We start from the raw sequence: 21,839 nt of genomic DNA, 5'->3' as shown, positions 1-21,839 counted from the left end.
TTAGTGTGTTGCTGTGTGGTTGCTAAAGTGTCTTGGGGGGTGGGGTCGAGTTTTATCGAGTTTGAGCAATTTATTAGTTTTGCCGATTAATCGGCACTGAAAGGTTTGCGTCTGTTGCTGGAATGGCTGAGGGTCTGCTGTCATTAAACGGAGCGAGAGCAGCCTGTAGAGGCGAATCACTGACGCCTCATGCTGTTTGTTTTGACACACAAAGCACAGAGCAGCACGCTTCAGAAGCGGATTTAAAACAGTACGTATACAGTTTGTTTTGATGTCATTATAAAGCCATTAATTTGTTGATTAGATGCTGCAGTATTTCTAGTATAGAAAGCAGTATGTTTGCCACCAAGGCTGAGAGGGCGCTTACATTAGTAGCACCTCAAACAGTTAAAACAGTGTGACAAAAAAAAAACACAAAGTCCGACTCAAGTGTTTATATGTTATGATTGTTACCATCTGTTTGAATTAGTTTGTATCCAGAAGATCACTTTTATGCATTTGTTATCCAGTGAAGTTGCATATTTCAAATTCATATGTTCATTTAGCTCACAGAAACATATGATCAGAAAATCATCAAGCATTCTAAAATACAAGAAAATGTGTGAGAGTGTACATACAGTGTACACACTAGGGGTGTAACGCTACACGTATTCTTACCAAAAAATTTCGGTACAGGCATTTCGGTTCGGTACAACAAATCGTTCCATTGTTTCAGGAAATTCAGACAATAAATGCCATTTTGATGCCCTTTGATGTGGCATGACATATCAACATATACTAACGCCTCAGTTCAAACAGCAGTGCGAAGTGAGTGTGATCATCCCTTCCTCTTTACGACTAGTTTTAACGTACAATATACATGAATGAACATCTCACCCCTAACATAATCTCTCAATTAGTGTTTCAACCGTGGAAAGACGTCATTAAAACAGCTTGTAAACAAAATGTCCGTAGTATTTCATTTACCTCAGGCAAGTCATCAGTGTCTACAGCTCGTTATTTGCTAGAGAAATTAAGTCGAAATATTAGCCTATTTTGCGAAAAATTAGTCTATACTTCATTATATTTACTTTACCTGTTAGTGATGTCTTAATAAATATTTTATGAAACAAATTATGACTGTAAATTATTATATTTCAACAACATATAGAAATTGTATTATTTAGAAGTTAATTTATAAACAATTGAAATGTTTGCATACAATTTTTTAATTTGAGTGTTGATTATTATAGTTAAAAATAAATAGTAATTGAATTTAAGTTTGGGCTCTGTTGTTAACTGTAACCTTATAGTAATGTAAAAGGGCTCCCTATAATTTAGAGCAGAAGCTAAGGTAGATTTTTATCCCTAATAAAATTTTAGTTATAATTGAATTTATTTAAAGATACCTATCTATCTATGTATATGTGTGTGCGTTTTTGTGAAAAGTCAGGACATAGATTTGTATAATGACAAAGGTATGACATAAGTATTACAAGGTGAAGGTGACTTTTCAGGACATTGACCCATGTCCCCACTTTTCAAAACGCTTATAAATCATACGGAGTGAGGTTTTTTGGGGGAAAATTGAAATGCACAGTCTCCTGTAAGGGGTAGGTTTAGGTGTAGGATTGGTGTAGGGCAATAGCACATACAGTAAGTACAGTATAAAAACCATTACGCCTATGGGATGTCCCCACTTTTCACAAAAAAACAAACATGTGTGTGTGTGTGTGTCTAATATATGTATGTGTGTGTCTCTAATTTCAATGCTATGGATAATAAATGCTAGAGAAGAATTAATACATTTTTAATTTTTTGTAAAAAAAAGTTGTATATGTTAGCATTAGTTATTAATGAACTAACATGAATGATCAAGGTATAACATATTAATATTTATATATTTATTTTAAAAAGTACAATACATTTTTCATGGGTCAGTAGTGTTTTTTTTTATTTTTGTAATAAAGTTCAGCACTATTTTAGTTTTCATTCAGTATCAATTTTAAAAACTATCAGTTGATTTATCGGTTATGCGGTCCAACCTAGTTACCGTTATTGGTAAAATCCAGTATTGGTCAACCTCTAGTGTGTTGCTATGCAGTTGCTTACACTGTAAAAAGTGACAAGTTGACTTAACTTTAAAAAAATTGAGGAAACCCTTTGCCTTAAAATTATTAATTAAATTATTATTTTTTGTAAAGTCAAGTGAACCTGACAATTCACTTAACTTATATTTTTTAATTATTATTTACTTAAGAACTTTAAGGCAATGGGTTTCCTCAATTTTTTTTAAGTTAAGTCAACTTATCACTTTTTACAGTGTAGGTATTCTGGGAGGTTTTTAGTGTGTTGTTACGTGGTTAAAGAGAATGCAAAAGTTAGAAAAAACAAACCAGGAAACATGGAAAATAGTGAGAGATGAGAGATGAAACTGAAAGAGTGTACAAAGAAAAACTGAAAAGTACAGAAAGAAAGAAAGTAAGAGGTTAAGCAGTTGCTAAAGCGTCCTGGGACAAAAGTTAGATAGAAAACAAGAAAACATGGAAAACTGTGGAAAACATGAAAGACCAAATATGAAGAGTAAAAAAGGGAAAAGCATATAAATACAGAAAGAAAGAAAGAAAGTGTGCTGTGTATCACTGACCCCGGAGGTCTTCTCCAATGCCTAAGGCCAGTCCATCCTTGGTCCACTGCACAATGCCCGAATAGTTGAAGACCACGCAGGACAGGACCACCCTCTGGCCCAAAACCACTGACTGGTCTGCAGGCTCCTGAGAGAACCGCGCCGTCCGCACTGAAACACAACACAGCTTTCAATTACTATCAATAATGTCATGTACAAGCATAAAAATAACAGTACAATTACTGAAAGATCTGAGCCTCTAATTCGGTTTACATTGTGTTTGATGCAGCGAAGGTTAAAATGCAACAATGTCATACACAAAACCTGAACCTGGTTTAATGAGTCTTTAGCAGCATTAACATTCTGCTAAACTTCTCCTTTTGTGTTCCATGGAAGTCAGTCAGTCTATGGGACTTGACATGAGGGTGAGTCAATGATGACAATTTATTTATAGAGTTTCAAACTAAAACTGAGAGTAATAAAAGCTAATACAGTATGTGACAGACTAAACATAAGCAAGAATCGTAAGAGTCAGTGATTGAAACTGCAGCATTACGCCTACATCCACTGAGCAGCTTCACTCTTACAATCACTGTTCTGAGTAAGTCAATGTGGTTCCTTGGAAGAAGAAACGTGTCCCTTGATACCAAATTCCAGACACATTTCTTCACCCGCAAAACATGGTATCCACCAGAGTCGCTCTCTTTCTCTGACACACAGGAGGATATTTGATACTCCAGACAAGCCCGAGTCTCCAGCTTGAAGAACTGACTTACAATGAAAGCTTTCATTCAGAGCCTGAGTTGTGGATCTTTAATTGGACTGAAATCAAGAATGTTGTAAATTAAGTAAGGGCAACTCATATTTTCCCTGCATTCTTCTTTTCTTCGCTCAATGCTTCTCTCTCTTTCTTTCCTCCCTTTTTCCAAGTCCATCAGGAAGCAGTTTGCAACCTTCCTTGTTCTCATTTTCTTTCTTCCTTTAAAAAATGAAAGCCTTGTCATCATTTTTATCCACCCTCACATTGCCGTATGACTTTCTTTCTTCTGTAAAGCTTGTGAAGTGTGCCAGTTTCTCTTTTCCATGCACTACAGTATAAGGAATGGGGACTTGAAGGGATAGTTCACCCAAAAATGTGTGTGTGCGCATGTAAATAATGTTAGAATTTTCATTTTTGAACTGAACTATCCCTGTAAGTTTAAAAGATTGGAAATGACACGTCATAGTAATCAGAAAAGTACCGTAAAAGTAGTCCATACAACTTGTGTTCTATATTCGAAAAACTTCAAGGCTACATGCATGAGAAACTGCTCAAAGTTCAATGCCGTTACTGATCAGTCTTCCTCTCCAGTGACCACCATATCATCAAGTAAGTTGAACTTCAGAACCAGATGAGTCTGATTCATGAACAAATCATTCTGTTTTTGTAAACCAGATCAACTGATTCAGGACTCAGTTATATATGAATCACTAGGGCGGATATCACAATTTTCAGTGAATATTAGAGCAACTTAAATTGTTTGTTTCTGTGGTAACTGGCTTCACACCAGCGTTCTTATTGTTAATTCAAACTAAAACTATTAAAAATAGGTTTCATTAATTAAAATAAAGATGAAATAAAATATAAATATTATATGAAAAACCTTAAGCTTTTTTTAAATTAGTAAATTTTAAAAAAACGTTCAAGGTACTATAATAGATATAATTAATACAAAATAACACTAAATGTCTTTCCCTACCTGTATGTATTTCTTTTGTGGAAAAATAAAAACAAGAAAAAATTTTTTTTTTGAAAAATAAACATTTGTTTTCATTAATTGAATTATAGTTAAAAAAAAAAAAAAAAAAAAAAAAAAATAAAATATATATATATATATATATATATATATATATATATATATATATATATATATATATATTTTATTTTATTTTTTTATTTTATTTTTTTTTTTTATATATATATATATATATATATATATATATATATATGTATAATTGACTTGGCAACTATTTAAATAAAATAAAAGCAAAATAACACTTTTTACTCAAACAAAACAAAAACAAAAAAATGACAGAAGCACATAACACAAACACAAAAATTTAAAGGGAAAAGTTCAAATATATCAACAAAAGACTATTCAAAATATTATTAAATACTGTAATGGTATGTAAATAATGCTAAAACAACACAGTTTCAAATATCATGTCACATGGTGCACTTTTGTGATCATTTATAGTTCTTTAGCATCCATTATGAAGCCTCATTTAGTAATATTATATGGAAAAGTTCAACTAGCACAGTCTTCAGTATTTCTCCTTTTGTGTTCCACTAAAGGCATGAGGGTGAGGAAATGATGACAGAATTAACTTTCCCTTTAAGTTCACATTCCTATGGGAATCCCTGGTAACGCCATCATCCAGTTTGGGGTGATATTAACAAGAACAGACGTTACTTTTGATCCGTTTTGTCATTTTTGCACAATTCCTTGCAGTTTTCAATCCTTCTTGTTTAAATACATTTTTCTCTCCCCAGCTCTGCCTTCTATTTCTGTGGTCTTCCTCTCTGGTTGGAGGGGGTTTGGAGACACGCTGTCACAATCCATTTATCACATTAAATATCAGCCCTCTAGCCCTCTCTTGTTCTCTCGCTCCCTCTCTCTCGTCTCTCATCCCTCCAGCATTCCTCTGTAGGTCCCCATCTCTCTCAGTTTCTTAACAACTGGCATATGCCCACTCATCCCCCCATGACCCCATCCCTCTCTCTTTCTCTCTTTTTCTCTCCATGTCTGTTTCCTCTTGTTCTCGTGCAACATCCGTGATCACTTTGGGTAAATTTAATGATAATGCAAACAAGAGGAAACAATGCTCTAATGACCATGAAAAACATCATATAGTCTGTAGGATAATGCAGTTAATGTGCTACTCTGGCATCTCAAACTCCTTTGTGTCATGTGCTTTGAATTTCATTAAATAAATCATTCACCAAAAACTGAGAATTTCAGTTTATTTACTCAACCTTATGTCATAGAAAACCTGTATGACTAACTTTCTTCTGTAGAAACAATCTAGCTATCATTAACAAAATCACTTTAGGTCACTGAAATGAAGATTAACCAAAAATATAAACATTATTTAAAAAAGTTAAATTTATAAAAAATAAAATAAAATAAAATAAAATACGAGAAATATTGCCTGAAAACTTTAAGCTGAAGTATTAAAATTACTAATAATAAGAATTAAAAAAAAAAAAAAACTACACAAAAGTAACAAAATTACTCAAATTTTAACTTCTAAACTAACTAAAAATATATATAAAAATACAAGTGAATTAAAATAATAAATAAAAGATCATATTATATATATATATATATATATATATATATATATATATATATATATATATACACACACTATATTACTATACTAAATACTAAAAATAGATCACATTTTGAAAAATGTTTCAAGTTTTTTGTATATTTAATAAAAGCCAATGGGGTCCAAAACAACACTTGTCCCCATTGACGTTCATTATAAGAACAAATAAAAACAAACATTTTTCAAAAATATCTTCTTTTGTTTTCCACAAAGAAGAAAGTTATACAGGTTTGGAAAAACATGAAACTAAGAAAATAAGGAATTGTCATTTTTAGATGAACTCAAATGGGGGAAAGTTAAACGTTATCAGATTTTTATCATTCATAAGATGATAAAACATGCAGAGAAAGTGGGACTCGAAACATCTTGAAGGTCCAGAATATCATAGAGACTTATGGGTGGGCTCTTATGACTTGCGCCAGTAAGCAACCACCTAGCAACCACATAAACACACACTCAAAACACCTTAGCAACTGCATAATCACTTTGTGGCAACATTCTAGCATTGTTTTGCACTGCATGCTCAACAGAAGATAGGATCAAGTTATCATAGTTGTTATTATACAATGGGCCAGTATTTGGCCTTCACTAAAATCCATATCTATCCATTAAAAGCATTACATCACAGGGAGGTCATGCAACCCAATGTGACAATGCGGTCTACAACTGCCCGTCTTGTAAAGCAACAGTGTATTTATGACTCCTTTCTATAGAAGATTACTCCGCTGCATTCGTCCTCCACCTAAAGGGTTTTGTGCATAGAAATGTGTGTTTATAGAGTATACTGTTAAAATGAGAGAGCTGGTGAATTAATAACTCTCTGAAGGCTTTGACATGTTTAGAGGAAATACAAACCTGTGTACAGTATGCGAAAAGCAGTATGTCAAATGAGTAGTATTCATGAAACAGTAGGTGAAGTCTGTTGCTCCCTCCTCCCTGTTGTTTCACGAGTTCGTGTGCCCATATAATCTTAGCCTTAGTGGTAAACGGATTTGGCTTGATGTCCGCAATGGAGGGCTCAAAGAGACTATTCTACTCAAGCTCCGATAGCCTCCCTATAGACAGAAGGATAAATGAAATAAATATGCATAAAGGAGGAGATGGGGAGGAGGAGGGATGCCAAAAGAGCTAACGACGGAAGTGGTAAGAGGCTTTCTTTTATATTTGGATATCTAGATTAGATGGGCGTACTCCTCCCGAAATTGCGTTAATAACTTCACTTGTTTGAATGGATGTTGTTTTGTTGATTTAAAGAAAATAAAAAGTTGATCACAAAAAAAAAAAAAACAGTAGGTGAACAATATGCAGATCCAACATCCACTGAGACTCTTAGGTGTGCAGCCAAAGGACACTTTGCTATCCCATGAGGCCACTGGAGCCCAGGAGCTGTCAGATTCAAAAAGTTAAAAAAAAAAAAATAAACGTAGAGAACTGATTCGAGCAGCTTTTTTAAAAATTGCAATAGGTACCAACAAAGATGTTCCTCATGGTTTAATTGTACTTGTTTACTCTTTAATGTTTAACTGTATTTCATTCAGCAAAATTATTAATTAAATAACTAAAGTGGTAACCTCACACACTGAAATGAATTATGTCAGTATATTTGTACTGTTTGCACAGTAAATTTAATTATGGGAATTGTGTGTGTATGCTATATAATTCATTATAGTGTGCTTACAGTACTGTATTGCTCTACATTGAGCAGTGTAAAGGTGATCAGTATAGAGCAGGATAAGTTTTTTTTTTCCTCAAGACAACTTTTTCGCCGCATAATGAAAGTCAGTGGGGTCCAAAACAACATAGGACCACATTGACTTTCATTGTATAGATTAAAAAAAACACACACAGAGAGACATTTTCCAAAACATCTTTTGTGATCTGCAGAAAAAAGAAAATCATACATGTTTGAAACGACATGAGGGTGAGATAGAATGATGACAGAATTTTCATTCTTGAGCGAACTATATATTTAACAGCTTGTCACATATATACACATATACACATATATATACACATATATATATATATATATATATATATATATATATATATATACACACATACACATATATACATATATGTGGTAAGTTGTCAAAAACATGCCATTATTTAACTGTCAACCATCCGTTTTCACTTTTAAATGGTGCTTGACCTGTGCATATTTGTCTCCTGATTCAGACGTGACAACTTTGGATGGATTTGTTTATTACAAACATGCAGTTTTTCACTGCACAAGACATTAATTGATGGACTGGAGTCATGTGGATTACTTTTGGATTATTGTGGTGTTTTTATCAGCTGTTTGTGCTCTCATTCTGATGGCACCCATTCACTGCAGAGCATCCTTTGGTGAACAAGTGACGTAATGCTAAATTTCTCCAAATCTGTTCCAATGAAGAAACAAACTCATCTACATCTTGGATGGCCTGAGGGTTTATACGTTTTCAGCAAATCTTCATTTTTAGGTGAACCTTTCCTTTAAACAGTAGTTCAAGCTTTCAAATCTATCTTCATTATATCTTGCTAACTTTTGCTTGAATGCATGTCAGTGTTGTTTTATTGTGTTCACTTATTTACCCAATGGCTAGAGCAAAAAATCATTGTAATTTTAAATTGGATGAGAGCTTTCACTACATTATACATTTTGACTCAAACCCTAATATTTACTGAGATATAACGCTTCTGGCAGCTTCCTATTTGACAACTAGCCCCGGTCTCCCCTACAAGTGCTCACTGCATGAGCTTGTTATTTATGAATCAACCAAAAGGAAACAAAAAATGATGATAGAAGAGAAAGAGGAAAGGGGGAAGAGAGAGAGACACAGGGGAGATGAGGACAGAAACACAAATACAGCGATGGAGAGAGACATGGCTGGAGAGGGAGTAAAAGGCAACTAATGAGAGAGGACCTGAGAGAGCGCGAGAGAGGGCTTGTATAGTTTTCATTATGTGGGTTATGCTGCAGTGACAAATTTAGAGTGTCCTGATTTTCTTGAGTCACTGATCCCTGGGTACCAGCAGTAGTCCGTGCCACACTGCCAACGTCCTGACCGCACAAAGACGTGGTCACACACACACACACACACTCCGACCACACTTACACACCGCACTCATGTCAGGAACACACCACTTGACCGACCTGAGAGAACAGCCTCTCATCGAGGGATCGCCGGATCGCAAACCCAGCACACCAGCAAATTCACTTCTGTCAACAAACATAAATCCTGAAGATTATCAGTTTGCATTCCAGGACTAACTGGATCCAGTGGAACGCCTTCGGATGTGTGCGTTACAGTATGAAAATATTCAGATGCGCAGAAAAGACTGAGATGATGTCATTTTAAATATAAACCCCTTCATGAATAGAGATAAAAATGGATAAGCTCCACCCCTTTCCCATTAACTAGAGAGAACTCTGTGGAATATTGAAAAGGGAGACCTTTAATGCATTTTCAAAAATTCCACTTAGTATTTTTGACTCGTTTTCCACTATAAATTTCTAAATGAAGATTTCATGAATGAAGATACATTAATCTTAGAAGCATAATGACATTAAGTCTTGTAATAAATAAATAAATAAAATGAAAATCAAATTAATTGAGTTTATGCATTAAACAAGAACAAATATCTACTAATGAGGTAAGAAAAATAAGCTTGTTTTCTCTTTGAATAATTTTTTTTCTTATTTAATTTTGATAATTAAAAAAACAAAAAAACAAGACATAATATCTTATGTCATTTTGCTTGTATCTTAATTTAAGTGTGTTTAGATATTTGGACTGAAAACAAGACAAAAATACTAAAGAAAAACATTTTTTTGCAGTGTTGTTAAAGATTTATTTTATTTTTTTAAATAATTTATTTTTTTATTGTACTCATTTTATTTAATGTATTTTGTGCCAGATATTATGGCACTGTAATTTGTTTTAAAAGTATTTATTTATTTATTTTTGTACCAGTTAAACAATTACCCAGTGGCATTTTGCTTATATCTCGATTTAAGAATGTTTAGATATTTGTATTGGAAAAAAAGACAAAAATCTTTTTTTTGCAGTGTTCTTAAATAAATTATGATAGTGTACTGTTTTTGAACATTACGTAAGTGAGAACTACACACTCTGAGGCTAAAAAAAATATGAATTCACTGTAATTTGTTTTAATATTTAAGGTATGTGGAAACATTGGTGGTGTCCCATCACATCTTACTGGTTCATTTTATCCATTCTTTTAGTACCAGTTAAACAATTACCCAATGTTTTCAGAAGACAAAAAAAGGACTGTCCCCATTACCTTCCCTGGCATACTTTAATGAAAACAGACCCTTCGAGGTAAAAATCCTAGATACCAGTAAAAGCAGCACTGTCACAATGTCAGACAAAAAGAGCCGAGCTGTTCAAACTCCTCGGTGCGCATGCAGCGCGACGGACCAGACACTTGTGTGACTTCATGCGCTAGCCGCTCTCAGACAACAAAGGAGTGTGTCTGGACAAGGAATACGTCACCTGCTGCGGTCAAGGTGCCTGTGCCGGAGCGACGGGAAAACAAACATCTGACACCTCGACAAAGAACAGACAGCCACTTTCAATGCTTTCGATGCTCAAATGATTTTATTGGCCATTTCTGATTTCAGATGTCGCTGGCTCGTTAAACCGCTCTGTGCATTGCTGTCATTGATAAATTAGCACTATATAATTTATTAGTGCACATAAAGCTGTCATAATCATTACATCCATCTCGTTTTTAATGCATCCTATACAGTAACCTCTCTCTCCATGCCTTTTTTCATCCCCTGCTCTCTCTTCAACCAATCAGGCACTTTCACTGGCTCGTAGTGTTGCGTCACCATAGCAACAGCTGACGTATGCAAAAAACTACCCCAAAAAGTTTTTTTGCTTGTTTGCAGGCATGTGTGTGTACGCATGTATGCGGTTTGCTTATGTGTTTGTGCATGCAGGAGGCGTCTTTATGCTTTAAACAGTTAAATAAATGTCCACTTACCTAGTGTTTTTGAAGATTACAGTTGAGAATGCATGTACGTATGTGTTTGTGTGTGCATTTGCATGTGTCTCCTGAATGCATGTTTGTGTGTGTTTATGAGAATGCATGTGTTTGTCTGTGCATGAGGCCTCATTGTGCTTTTTAACATTTAAGCACTTAAATAAATGTGACCCTGGACCACAAAATCAGTCAAAGCTGAATAAATAAGCCTTCCATTGATGTATAGTTTATTATGATAGGACAATATTTGGCTGAGATACAACTATTTGAAAATCTGGAATCAAAAAAAATCAAAATATTGAGAAAATCACCTTTAAAGTTGTCCAAATGAAGTTCTTAGCAATGCATATTACTAATCAAAAATGAAGTTTTGATATATTTATGGTAAGAAATTTACAAAATATCTTCATGGAACATGATCTTTACTTAATATCCTAATGATTTTTGGCATAAAAGAAAAATCATCCAGTCCAATGTTTTTAGAAGATTGCACTTAATGCATGTGTGTATGTATGTTTGTATGTACGTGTTTATGTGTGTATTTGCATGTGGAGGAGCCCTCCTTATGCTCATTTAACATTTCAACGGTTTAGTAAATGTGCTTTTTAGCATTTAAAGAATCAATAAATGTCCAGCTAAACCATACCCAATGTTTTTGAAAATTACAATTAAGAATGCATGTGTTTGTATGCATGTATGTGTTTATGTGTGTGTTTGCATGTGCAGAAGGCCTCCTTATGCCTATTTAACATTTAAACAGTTAAACAGATGTCCAGTTAGACAATTACCCAGTGTTTTTGAAGATTACTGTTGAGAATGCAGGTATGTGTGTGTGTGTGTGTGTGTGTGTGTGTGTGTATGCATGTTCATGTTTATGTTTATGTTTATGTGTGTATGCATGACAGTGCATGTGTTTGTGTGTGCAGGAGGCCTCATTGTGCTTCTTTCACATGTCAGCATTTATATAAATGTAAGAAACATTAAAACGATTAAATAGTCAGATTAATGTTTTTAACATTTAAACAGTTAAATAAATGTCCAGTTAAATCATACCCATTGTTTTTGAAGATTATAATTGAGAATACATGTGTGTATGTGTGTATGCATTGCATGTGTGTGAATGTGCAGCAGACCTCCTTATACTTATTTAACATTTAAACAGTCAAAAAATTTGATTTTTAACATTTAAACTGTTAAATAATTGTCCAGTTAGACAACTTCCCAATGTTTTTAAAGATGACAATAAAGAATGCATGTGTATGCATTGCATGTGTTTGCATGTGGAAGAGGCCTCCTTATGCTTATTTAACATTTAAACAGTTGAATAAATGTGCTTTTTAACATTTAAACAGTAAAAAATGTGATTTTCAACATGCGGGAACAACTGCAATGAAAAAATGGTCAAGCAAAACCTAAAGCACCCAGACAGCCTGTTTTTACCGTTACTAGCTAACCGTGTACGAGCACTTTGCTTTGTTATATACAGGTCTGTGTGTCCCTTTCCTTCATCAACATTTCCTTGTGTCGTCTCTTATTTGTCTGCAGCCTCATCCGACGCTTTCCCTCCATCATCTTCCCACTTTGCTCCTCTCGATTCGCCCTTGCCATTCCTGACAGCGAGGAGAAACACCTCTTTCCCCATGTCGCTCTCTCATTCTCATCTCCCTCTTCACACCTCTCTCTCTCTCTCTCTCCTTGTCCTTTTCTCCCCCTCCATCCCTCGTTCCTCTCCTTCTCGCTCTTTGTCCCTCTATCTGTGCAGCCCAGCGTTGCTATAGAAACCGATCTATTTGAAATAGGAGGGAAGGAAAATTATTTCTCGCTTCTTCCCCCATTTCGCTCCATTCTCGGCCACCGGGTCTCATCTCCTACAGCATTTATACAGTTGATTTTAACATTATTTATTTGCGCGAATCGCTGCTGGAGCTATTGTTGCCATGACTACTGTGGGAACATTGACATAATATTACATACAGTGACCATGGCAACCTCAAGGGTCATCAGCAGAGCGCTATGCTAATGCTTGGATGGACTGTCCACTTCCAATGGGCCGAGGCTTGAAGTATTACCTAATACCTCACAGACATCCTTTTAATGCACTAAATATTTGGCTTTCCAAACAAATATCAAGAGGCTGGGAATGCCAGATGTGTTTTGTGTGTGTGTGTATGTGTGCACGCATATGAGGAAACACGCACAATCTGACATTAAACTTGCTCTCAAAAGACAGAGAGAATTTATTGCTGTTTCATCATATGCCTTTTATTTTATGACTTTGACGTACTTTGATGCAAACGAATGGAAATTACTAGTCATATAAAAAGCAAGCGTTCCAGTCAACTGTGAGAATCTCCTTCAATGCCGATCTAAAGATGAGTAACACTGATGAGTATCTAGCCAGGGGTAATTTATGTCTGATTGATTTTTACACGCTCCTAATGTATTCATCACTAGATGTAAAGTCAACTTAAAATGCAACGTTCACAACATATTTTACTTCAGACAGAAGATGTAACCCATTTATGAGTGATTTTTCAAGAAATTAGGGCAGGACTTCATTGTATCATTTGATAATAAAGCACAGCTTGAAAAAGTATTTTTCTCACAGGGATTTAAAAAAAATGTAAAGAGTTATACATGAAACAAACCAAATCAACTGGCTATGAGGTGAATTGCAACATTACATACTTTTTTTCAAGCAAACTGTTTCCGCAAAATATGCACACACACACACACACACACACAAGTGTTTATGACAGACTATTATTTCATGCAGTGTTTTGGGGCAACTTGCTTGTCACAAGCCGCGTTACCATTCAAACCACGCAAATTGAAATTGCGAATTGAAAATATGGAAACACAAAGTCAATTTCGCAAAAACTCCCATATATCACAAAAAAAGTTTTTATGCTCACATGAGGTGGTTTTTCGGCCAATTCGAAAAAGAAATACAACACAGAACTGCAAAGTCACATGATCAGTCTTTAGTAAAACACTTTAGTGTTTTAGTCACATAACATTGGTTAATGGAAACGGCGTTAATTTGCAATAGCTTTTTATCGACAAAAATGAATGGGATTTTTACTTCCGTAATCCAACTGGTGCGCTCCATTGACTGAATAGTGAAAAGTGGGTGTCGCATATCAGAATGGAGGGGTTGGAGGAGGAGTTGTTTCAGAAGTGAAGCAAGTTACTAGAGTTTGATAAGATTATGAAATTAAATATTTTTTGCTAACAGCTTCAATTCGTTAACATTCATTAATGCATTAGGTATCATAGTAACAATGAACAACACTTAGCATTTAGTCATCTAGATTAATGTTGAAGGATGTTGGTAACCAAACAGTTGACAGGTAGCCACTGACATTTATAGTATTTGTTTGGTTTGGTTTGGTTTGGTTTGGTTTGGTCTGTTTGGTTACCAACATTCTTCAAAATATCATATTTTGGGCTCATCAAACTCATAGAGGTTTGGAGGGTGAATAAATGACAGAATTTCCATTTTGGGTGAACTATCCCTTTAAACTTTTTTGGATTAACTTGCAGTAATGAATGATCCTCAATAAGCCCAAGAACATGCGTCAGGAAAGTGAAAGGGGCCATTTTGATTTCACATTGACCTTAGCGTAGAAAAAAAAAAAACACATTTACAATGCATCTTTGTATTGAGTCAGCACCAGAACAGCTAGCGTTTTACATTTTGGTCCACAACCTCACCGGGTGACCGGTAATAATGCTTTTGATGCAGAACGCCTCGCTGTCTCCCCAACTGTGAATGGCTTTTATTCGGCTGGCCGTTTGGCCAAATTCGTCGATCAGCCCTCCCTGATTTGAAAACTTCAGAGAACGAGAAATGACATCACCATCATCATCAGCCACATTCCATTGCAGTGGGGGAGGGGAAGTGGTGGGAGGGGTGTCTGAAAAACTCCCCACACACACACACACAACAGAGGAGAATCTCATCAGTGTCTACAGTACAGAGTGGCCTCTTCTTCATGCGCTCTCTTTTAATTCATGTGCTTCTCCATCTCTCTCCCTCTCTCTCTTTTTTTTCCTCTGTCCCTGTTTCCCTCTCCCATTCCGTGACCCCTCCCCCTCTCCTCTGACTTCAGGAATGTAAGAAACACATCTGGAACTTATTAGAAAGAGGGAAGGGGGAAAACGAACTGGGGGATGGAAAGAGGGAGAAGGGAAAAATGAGAAGACTGAGGGAGTGAGGAACGACAAAAGAATGAAAAGCAGAGCGAGGGCCAGAACAAGGGGCCACTCGACAAAACCATTTCTGGAAAGAAAGAGATGTGCAATGCAGGAGCGAGGTCCAATTGTAAAGACACAGTTCAGCGGAAATTTAAGTTGTGGCATTATTTACTTGCCATCATGTCGCTGCAAACCTTTCTTTCTACTGCAGAACTCAAAAGGTGAAATTATGAAGAAAGTTAGGGTTGGTTTTTGTCCAGACAGTTGCAGAGGATGGGAACTTGAGCTTTCAACTTCACAAAAACTATTTAAAAGTGTCAAAAGTAGTCTATATGACTCAACACGTTATGTAGAAATGCTGTTATAATAGAGCTAATACAGTCTCCAAGTGTTAAGTACTACTGGTTTAAGTCAGACTTAAAAAAAAAAAAAAAAATCTAAACTGCAGCATTTACACAACATTTTAAAAATACTAATTATTCATTTATGCCTGAAACTTCCGAATTCAGTGAACCAGATCAACTGAATCATTGAAAAGAACTGACTAGATAAAGAATATTCACAATTCAAACATTATTACTTACATTTTTATGGTATTTTATGATGCTTTTGCACCCTTTTGAAAGCTCTAGTCACTATTGTTGTATAGAAAAAATTGCCAGTTCATTCCTCAAATTATCCTTTTGTGTTCTACAGGGGAAAAAAACAGAGAAAGTTCAGGAAAAAAGTTCAGAATGACGTGAAAGAAGAAGAAAGAATTTTCATTTTAGTTGAACCATTTCTTCAAACAGCACAAAATAACAGCTAATGCTGACAAAACACAATGTGAGTGAATGGAAGGCTGTTCATGTGAAGGGAAACATGGCACGTTCAAAATCGCTTCAATGAGAAGGGATGTGGGAGCCCCTAAAAGAGGCGAGGGGGGTTCAAAGATCCTCGTCTAAGCCAGCCTTTGAACTTTTCCCCCCTCATATTCATTGGAAGCAAGAGAAAGAAAGAGATCGGAGAAGAGAGGGTGCGAGCAGCCTCTTCTATGAGAGCAGTCAGGCATGAGTAATAATGCCTTTCTCTCCCTCTGGCCTAAAGCACTCCCCCCTCTAGCTCCCCCTTCACCCATCCACCCCCTAACAACAACAAAAAGAAAACTCCAATCTTTGTCAATTCAGTCCCTCAACTTCACCCACCTGTCCCCAGTGCTGTCTTTTCTTACAGGCTCACCTCCAGACACAACGACAACCACAAACACACTACTTGCTTCCATTAGAAAAAAAAGAAAATCTACATATTTTCGTAATCGACTAGTCAGCGGGTTGCCTGAACAATGAATTGGCTAATTGGTCTTAAAGTTGCAATGAGCTGCAAGTAGCAAAAGGTATTTTCTTCCATGTTGTGACACGTTTGAGTAAAACGGCTTATTGAAAAAGAAAAAATGTAGGGTGGGGACTTGGTTTTGTCATCAGTTGTTGATTGGATGGAGGCAGATCTGAATACGAACTTGCAACTGATTGTAAGAAAGAGGCAGGGTTTAAGCAGACTACATGACTGGAGAAGTCCAAAATGCATTACCAGAGAAGCCTGTAATTTTCACTGAAAAATTGAGTCATGACAGTCTGATTAAAAAATATAAGGTCAAAACATACAGTGTGCAAAACATGAACTGAAACTTTTTTTTTTAAACCATAAAAGAAAAATGACGGAATGCTTTCCATTACTACATATGCACTAGAAACTAAAGATTACAAACCAATGGCTCAATCAGATCTCATCTCATTCAAAAATAAAAATTCTGTCATCAGCCTCATGTAGTTATAAATCTGTATGGCTTTCTTTCTGTGGAACACACAAGTAGATAGTTTGAAGAATGTTGGTAATCAAACAGTTTGTTCATGGTGTCTTTGTTGCATTGTATGAAAATCATTAAAAAAGTGTTCCATGAAAAAAAAAAGTTTTCAATGTGTTTGGAATAACATGTAACACAGTAAATGAGACGCTTAGTGAGCTATCATTACAAATAGAGCAGGTGGGCTCAATACCTTCAGTTCTAACCCTGCTCATATACACCTGCCTGTAATTTCCATGTGAACCTGAAGACCATAATTAACTGGTTCAGGTGAGTTTGACTAAAGATGAACTCAGAACACAGATATCCATGAAGAAAAGCTGAATATCCACTGCTGCACATTCATTCCACAGTAATTTGTGGAAAAAAGTAGCTTTATTTCTTCCTTCTTTACTCTTTAGATTGTGCTGAAAAGTGATTTATTAACATTATTAACAACTGCATATGATTTTAGATTCAACAGAGGTCTTAGTTTGTAAAGAGTTAACAATTACAGGACATGCCCGTGTACCAGTGCGATCCATGGGACGAGTGCAGATTTTATTAGAAGTATTGCTTCTGACTGACTCCTGGCTGCCAAGATGGAGTGGGCCTGATGCTTAAGCTCACATTACGACAGTTTGTCACTGTAAAATAACAGACCTCTTCATTACAAACAAGTACACAATGCACAAATAAAATAACACCAGACAAACCCATAATGAACAATTATACTGCAAAACATACTGCTGGGGTAACAAAAATGGATCTGCAACCTGGTCCAGTTTCGAATGCATATGAAAATTAAGCGCACTCAGAAGGAAACAAGCACATGACAACAAAGAACATCCCTTACAGTATATGCGCATGTAGTCGTTTCTTGTGCAGGTTACTATGCTTCACAATGTGTGTTTAATGTTGACCTATATTACTACACTGCGTACAGCACCATCAAACAGTTATTAGAAAGACAATGACTGCATTGTTGTGAGGTCTTCACAACTGCCTCTGCTAACCTTATGAAAGTCATTACAGTAATGCACCTCTTTAAAAAGGTATCTGATGGGCCAACTTACATGCCAAGTCACGTTGCTCTATGAGCCGAAGCGACTGGCCCAAGTATATTTGCGTTCCTACAGCACCGATACCTTAATACGTTCCACCTTAAGACATAACAGCAATAAATCATTACAAATGACATCAGTGCATGTGCATTACTGTACAGTTGTTCCAACAAAACCAATGTATACAAAACTTAAATGAATATTCAGTCACTTAAAATCAGTAAAACTGTCAGTCCGTGCCTTTTGTTGTCCAATTCAGAACAAAACCGAGGTTGAGAAAATGATGACCAGAAATGAATTTTCCCTTTGCTATACCTGTACACTGTACTTTCATTCATTCTAGTGAGTCATTCTGTATTCTGCTTCATTTTTTAGAACAGCTCTAAACACTGTGTGATGCTGAACAAAGCCGTGTCTGAATCCCTGGAAGACCAATCTCCCCAGATCTTGTCACATGCTGACATTCAAAGCAGCCATCAAGAGTCACCTGGACCTGTTTTCAAAAGGTATTTCTCGATGAATATGCATGTTTCTGCTTTGATTGTAGACCTTATGAGAATGGCTTACATCATCTGTTCTACCTTGCCGGGACAAAAACACGCCCCTCACCTATGATGGAGTGGTCTGTACCTGCTCTCCCTCTCTCTCTGACTCACACACACACACACACACGCACAGTGTGTGACAGTAGACAATAGGGAGGGTGTCCGCATAGGCGCGATCACGGGAAAAGATGCTGTAATCTAACAGGTAGAGCTCGGTGCTGTCGCCTAGCAACTCGCTGGATACATTAATACATGCGCACCTGGATTTGCAACAATGCAAGACATTAATTAGCCGTTCTGTGTGCAGTGAAAATAGTCGGTTATTTGTGATCCAACGCACTTGACTGTGAGTGTCAGACCGGCGCAGGTGCTGAAATTACCTGCGTGAAAAGCAAACGAAGTGTTGCGTTTCTTGATGCGGGAGTCTGTCAAAGACCCCCTGCGTGCGTATGCATGAACGTGTGCATGGGCGCGTGTCCTTTCCCCCCCTCAAACCTCTCATCTAATTTGTATTCTCATGACGAGAGCATGTTTGACGGGAGGGAACGCCGCTGGCAGAGTTTATAGTCATCCCGTTATAACGGAATCGACCGACAGCACCGTAAACTTTGCGCGTGGAACGCAAAGGTCACGTTGCACCTTTATGACCGGACAGACATGAACGCTGTAAAATCCTCTGCACATCTGCCCCCTTTTCTCTCTCATTTGCGCTCACACATACGCGAGTTTGAGCTCGCGGTTCATCAAACGGAGTCTCTTACCTCTGTGAAAACTCAACGCCAAACTCAGAAGCAGCAGCAGTCCCTGCATGGTTCAAATCTCCGCATGGGGAGCGTCAAAATCCCTCCAACGGTGGATTATAATCCTTCCATTCACGTGTCGGCTGTGTATTGCCCCTTTTCGCCCCCCTTCGCTACTTTTTAGCGCATTTCTAGTCGTTTTTCTTCAGCCGTTCCCTCTTTTGCCCTCCTCTCTTGCGTCCTCAGCGACGCTCCGGTTTCTTATTAGTGGCACATTCCTTGTTCATCGCTCTCTTGCTCTCTTTCTCTCCCTCTCCCTCTCCCTCGCGCTCTCTCTCTCTCTCTCCCTCGCGCGCTCTCTCTCTCTCTCTCTCCCTCGCGCACTCTCTCTCTCAGTCTCTCGTGTCAGCAGCTGCTCCCTCCCTTTCTGTTTCTTTTCAGCGATGTCCAATTCATGAACGAATCGTTCTCTTGAACCGAATCTTTTCAACGAATCGGTTCACAAACTTGCTGAACAGTGGCTACTAATCGGACTGATTCTGTCCGAGCTGTTCTCGAGTCAAAACCGATTCGTGAAACAGAACATTCTTTTTCGGAACAGAGAGTTGCATGCAAAATTCGCGGTAATTAATTCATTTTTTCGCCGAAGTCTTGGACCATTATGAGGACCAGAGTGCTTTTGGTTGTCCAGGTGTGTAATCTGAATACATTCCCGGACGTCACTACATTGATCCGCCGTGCTGGTAGCCTACTGTCTTTTGACCCGTATGTTCTTTGACCTACTGTATGTCCGATCCGGGTTAACAACTCACCGAATCAATGAACCAAAAATCGTTATGCTCGATTCGTTGTGAGACGAGAACCGATGAGTGCATTGCATGAGAGAGAGCATCTGGAGAAAGGTACAGGTTGATTGATGAGGCCTACAAACAAACATAGGTCTACTAGTTTTAAATATTAATATCACATAGACTTTTTTTTATCCATCTATCAATTCTACAAAGCTTATGCTCGTGGGAAAACTTAGCCTACTAGGCTATATTTTATATAAACTTATATAAGGGGTGTCAAGGACGTGATGATTTTTTAATTAATAATTTAAATTTATAATTATTTTCCCGTTACATGTATCCGTATTGGAATATTTAGATTTTTTCCCCCAATATGTAGCTAATTAACAGTATTAGGCTACCTTACAGATTGCAAGTTACCCTATCTAAAATGTAATAAGTAGTGTAACTATTTCAAATACTTTATAAAAGTAATGTAACTGATTACATTTGATTACTTTTCTAAATTTCTGATGTTTTCAACTGTTAATCATTTTCAAACATGTAACCCACAGTAGTATTCAACACTGATTACTGTCACTTTCGAAATTCTTCATCACTTGAATTAAGATTAGGCCTATATATAGGCTAATAGCCTAATTTCATTTTAAAGCACAGCCACCACAAAATCAGACTTGCTTTAGGATCATTCTGAGGTTAAATACAGATTTTTTAATTTAATTGAATTTAATTTAATTAGCCTGCATAATTTAGTTACATATAGTTACTTCCCAACACTGGTAATTAAACCAACAAGTATTAAATAACAGCAACATACATAAATATATTGTATGTACATACAATCATACATGCATGAAATATAAACAGACAGAGACATAAAACATATGAGGATATAGTGTTTGACATATCAAAGTTTTTTTTTTTTTTTGTGCCTAAATATAGTCATATGTAGGCGAGTAATTGACAGTAGCGGCGGTTCTTACCTAAACTTTGCATTAATGTATAAACATCTAACCAAGAGTAATAAATAAGTTACCAATGCACTGAACCAAAGCAATTGTATTGTTAAAAAGAAAAATAATTATTTGGACATTTCAGGAATTTTTTTTTTTTTTTTTAATGAGAAAAAAATGTTTTGGCATAAACAAAAAAGAGGTTAAATCTCCTGTTCTGTTTTACAGAGAGCACATTTCCCCTCTATACTTTAAAGTGCTTAAAATATTCGCTGTTTTTGAAACGGTTCTTTGAAACGAACGCTCGAAAGAACCGATTCGCTGAACTGAGTCGAACTGCCCATCACTATTTCCTTTTACCCAGCCCAGTTCAGTTGCCCTCCCTCTGTAGAACTCCACAGCGACAAAAAGAATAGACCCCGCGGGAGCGAGGAAAATAAACCTTCTCCTTCATGCACATCGTACAGAATGGACTTATACAGCCTTGTTGTAAGGAGAAAGACTTTGAGGGGCAAAATGTTGACATAGCATATTTGCAGATGGTCAGATGTACTGTAATTGGCCAGTGAAGATGGAAAATAAAGAAACGCGGTTATGAATTGAAGCCTGTCTAGGAATGCAATTGCAGTTTGGCAATACAGGGGTATTCAGATCACTCGACTGTCAAATATGAAAGCCTGGGGTTACTGTCATGATCTCTTTCAGACTAACGTTTACTGAACGTATATTTTTATGTTTGTGTGCTCTGC

The 21,839-nt window shown here is 36.6% G+C and overlaps 1 protein-coding gene across 2 annotated transcripts in view; it reads right to left on the bottom strand.

The window, feature by feature from the left end:
* kirrel1a (kirre like nephrin family adhesion molecule 1a) overlaps nucleotides 1–19,696 on the bottom strand; it is a 35,924-nt gene extending 16,228 nt beyond the window's left edge. The window contains exons 1-2 of one of the 2 annotated variants that reach the window (XM_058783125.1): nucleotides 19,368–19,696; nucleotides 2,627–2,776 (exon numbers count right to left, since the gene is read on the bottom strand). In XM_058783125.1, the coding sequence (XP_058639108.1) occupies nucleotides 2,627–2,776; nucleotides 19,368–19,416 (199 nt within the window). In that variant the 5' untranslated portion in view covers nucleotides 19,417–19,696. The remainder of the gene's footprint in view (nucleotides 1–2,626; nucleotides 2,777–19,367) is intronic. The other variant, XM_058783126.1, reaches the window with a different exon arrangement.
* Nucleotides 19,697–21,839: the final 2,143 nt, after the last annotated feature.

Source organism: Onychostoma macrolepis, chromosome 07 (assembly GCF_012432095.1).
Source record: "Onychostoma macrolepis isolate SWU-2019 chromosome 07, ASM1243209v1, whole genome shotgun sequence".
Lineage (NCBI taxonomy): Eukaryota > Metazoa > Chordata > Actinopteri > Cypriniformes > Cyprinidae > Onychostoma > Onychostoma macrolepis.
Note: the sequence above shows the minus strand (reverse complement) of the source record. Positions and strands in the feature narration are given on the sequence as shown.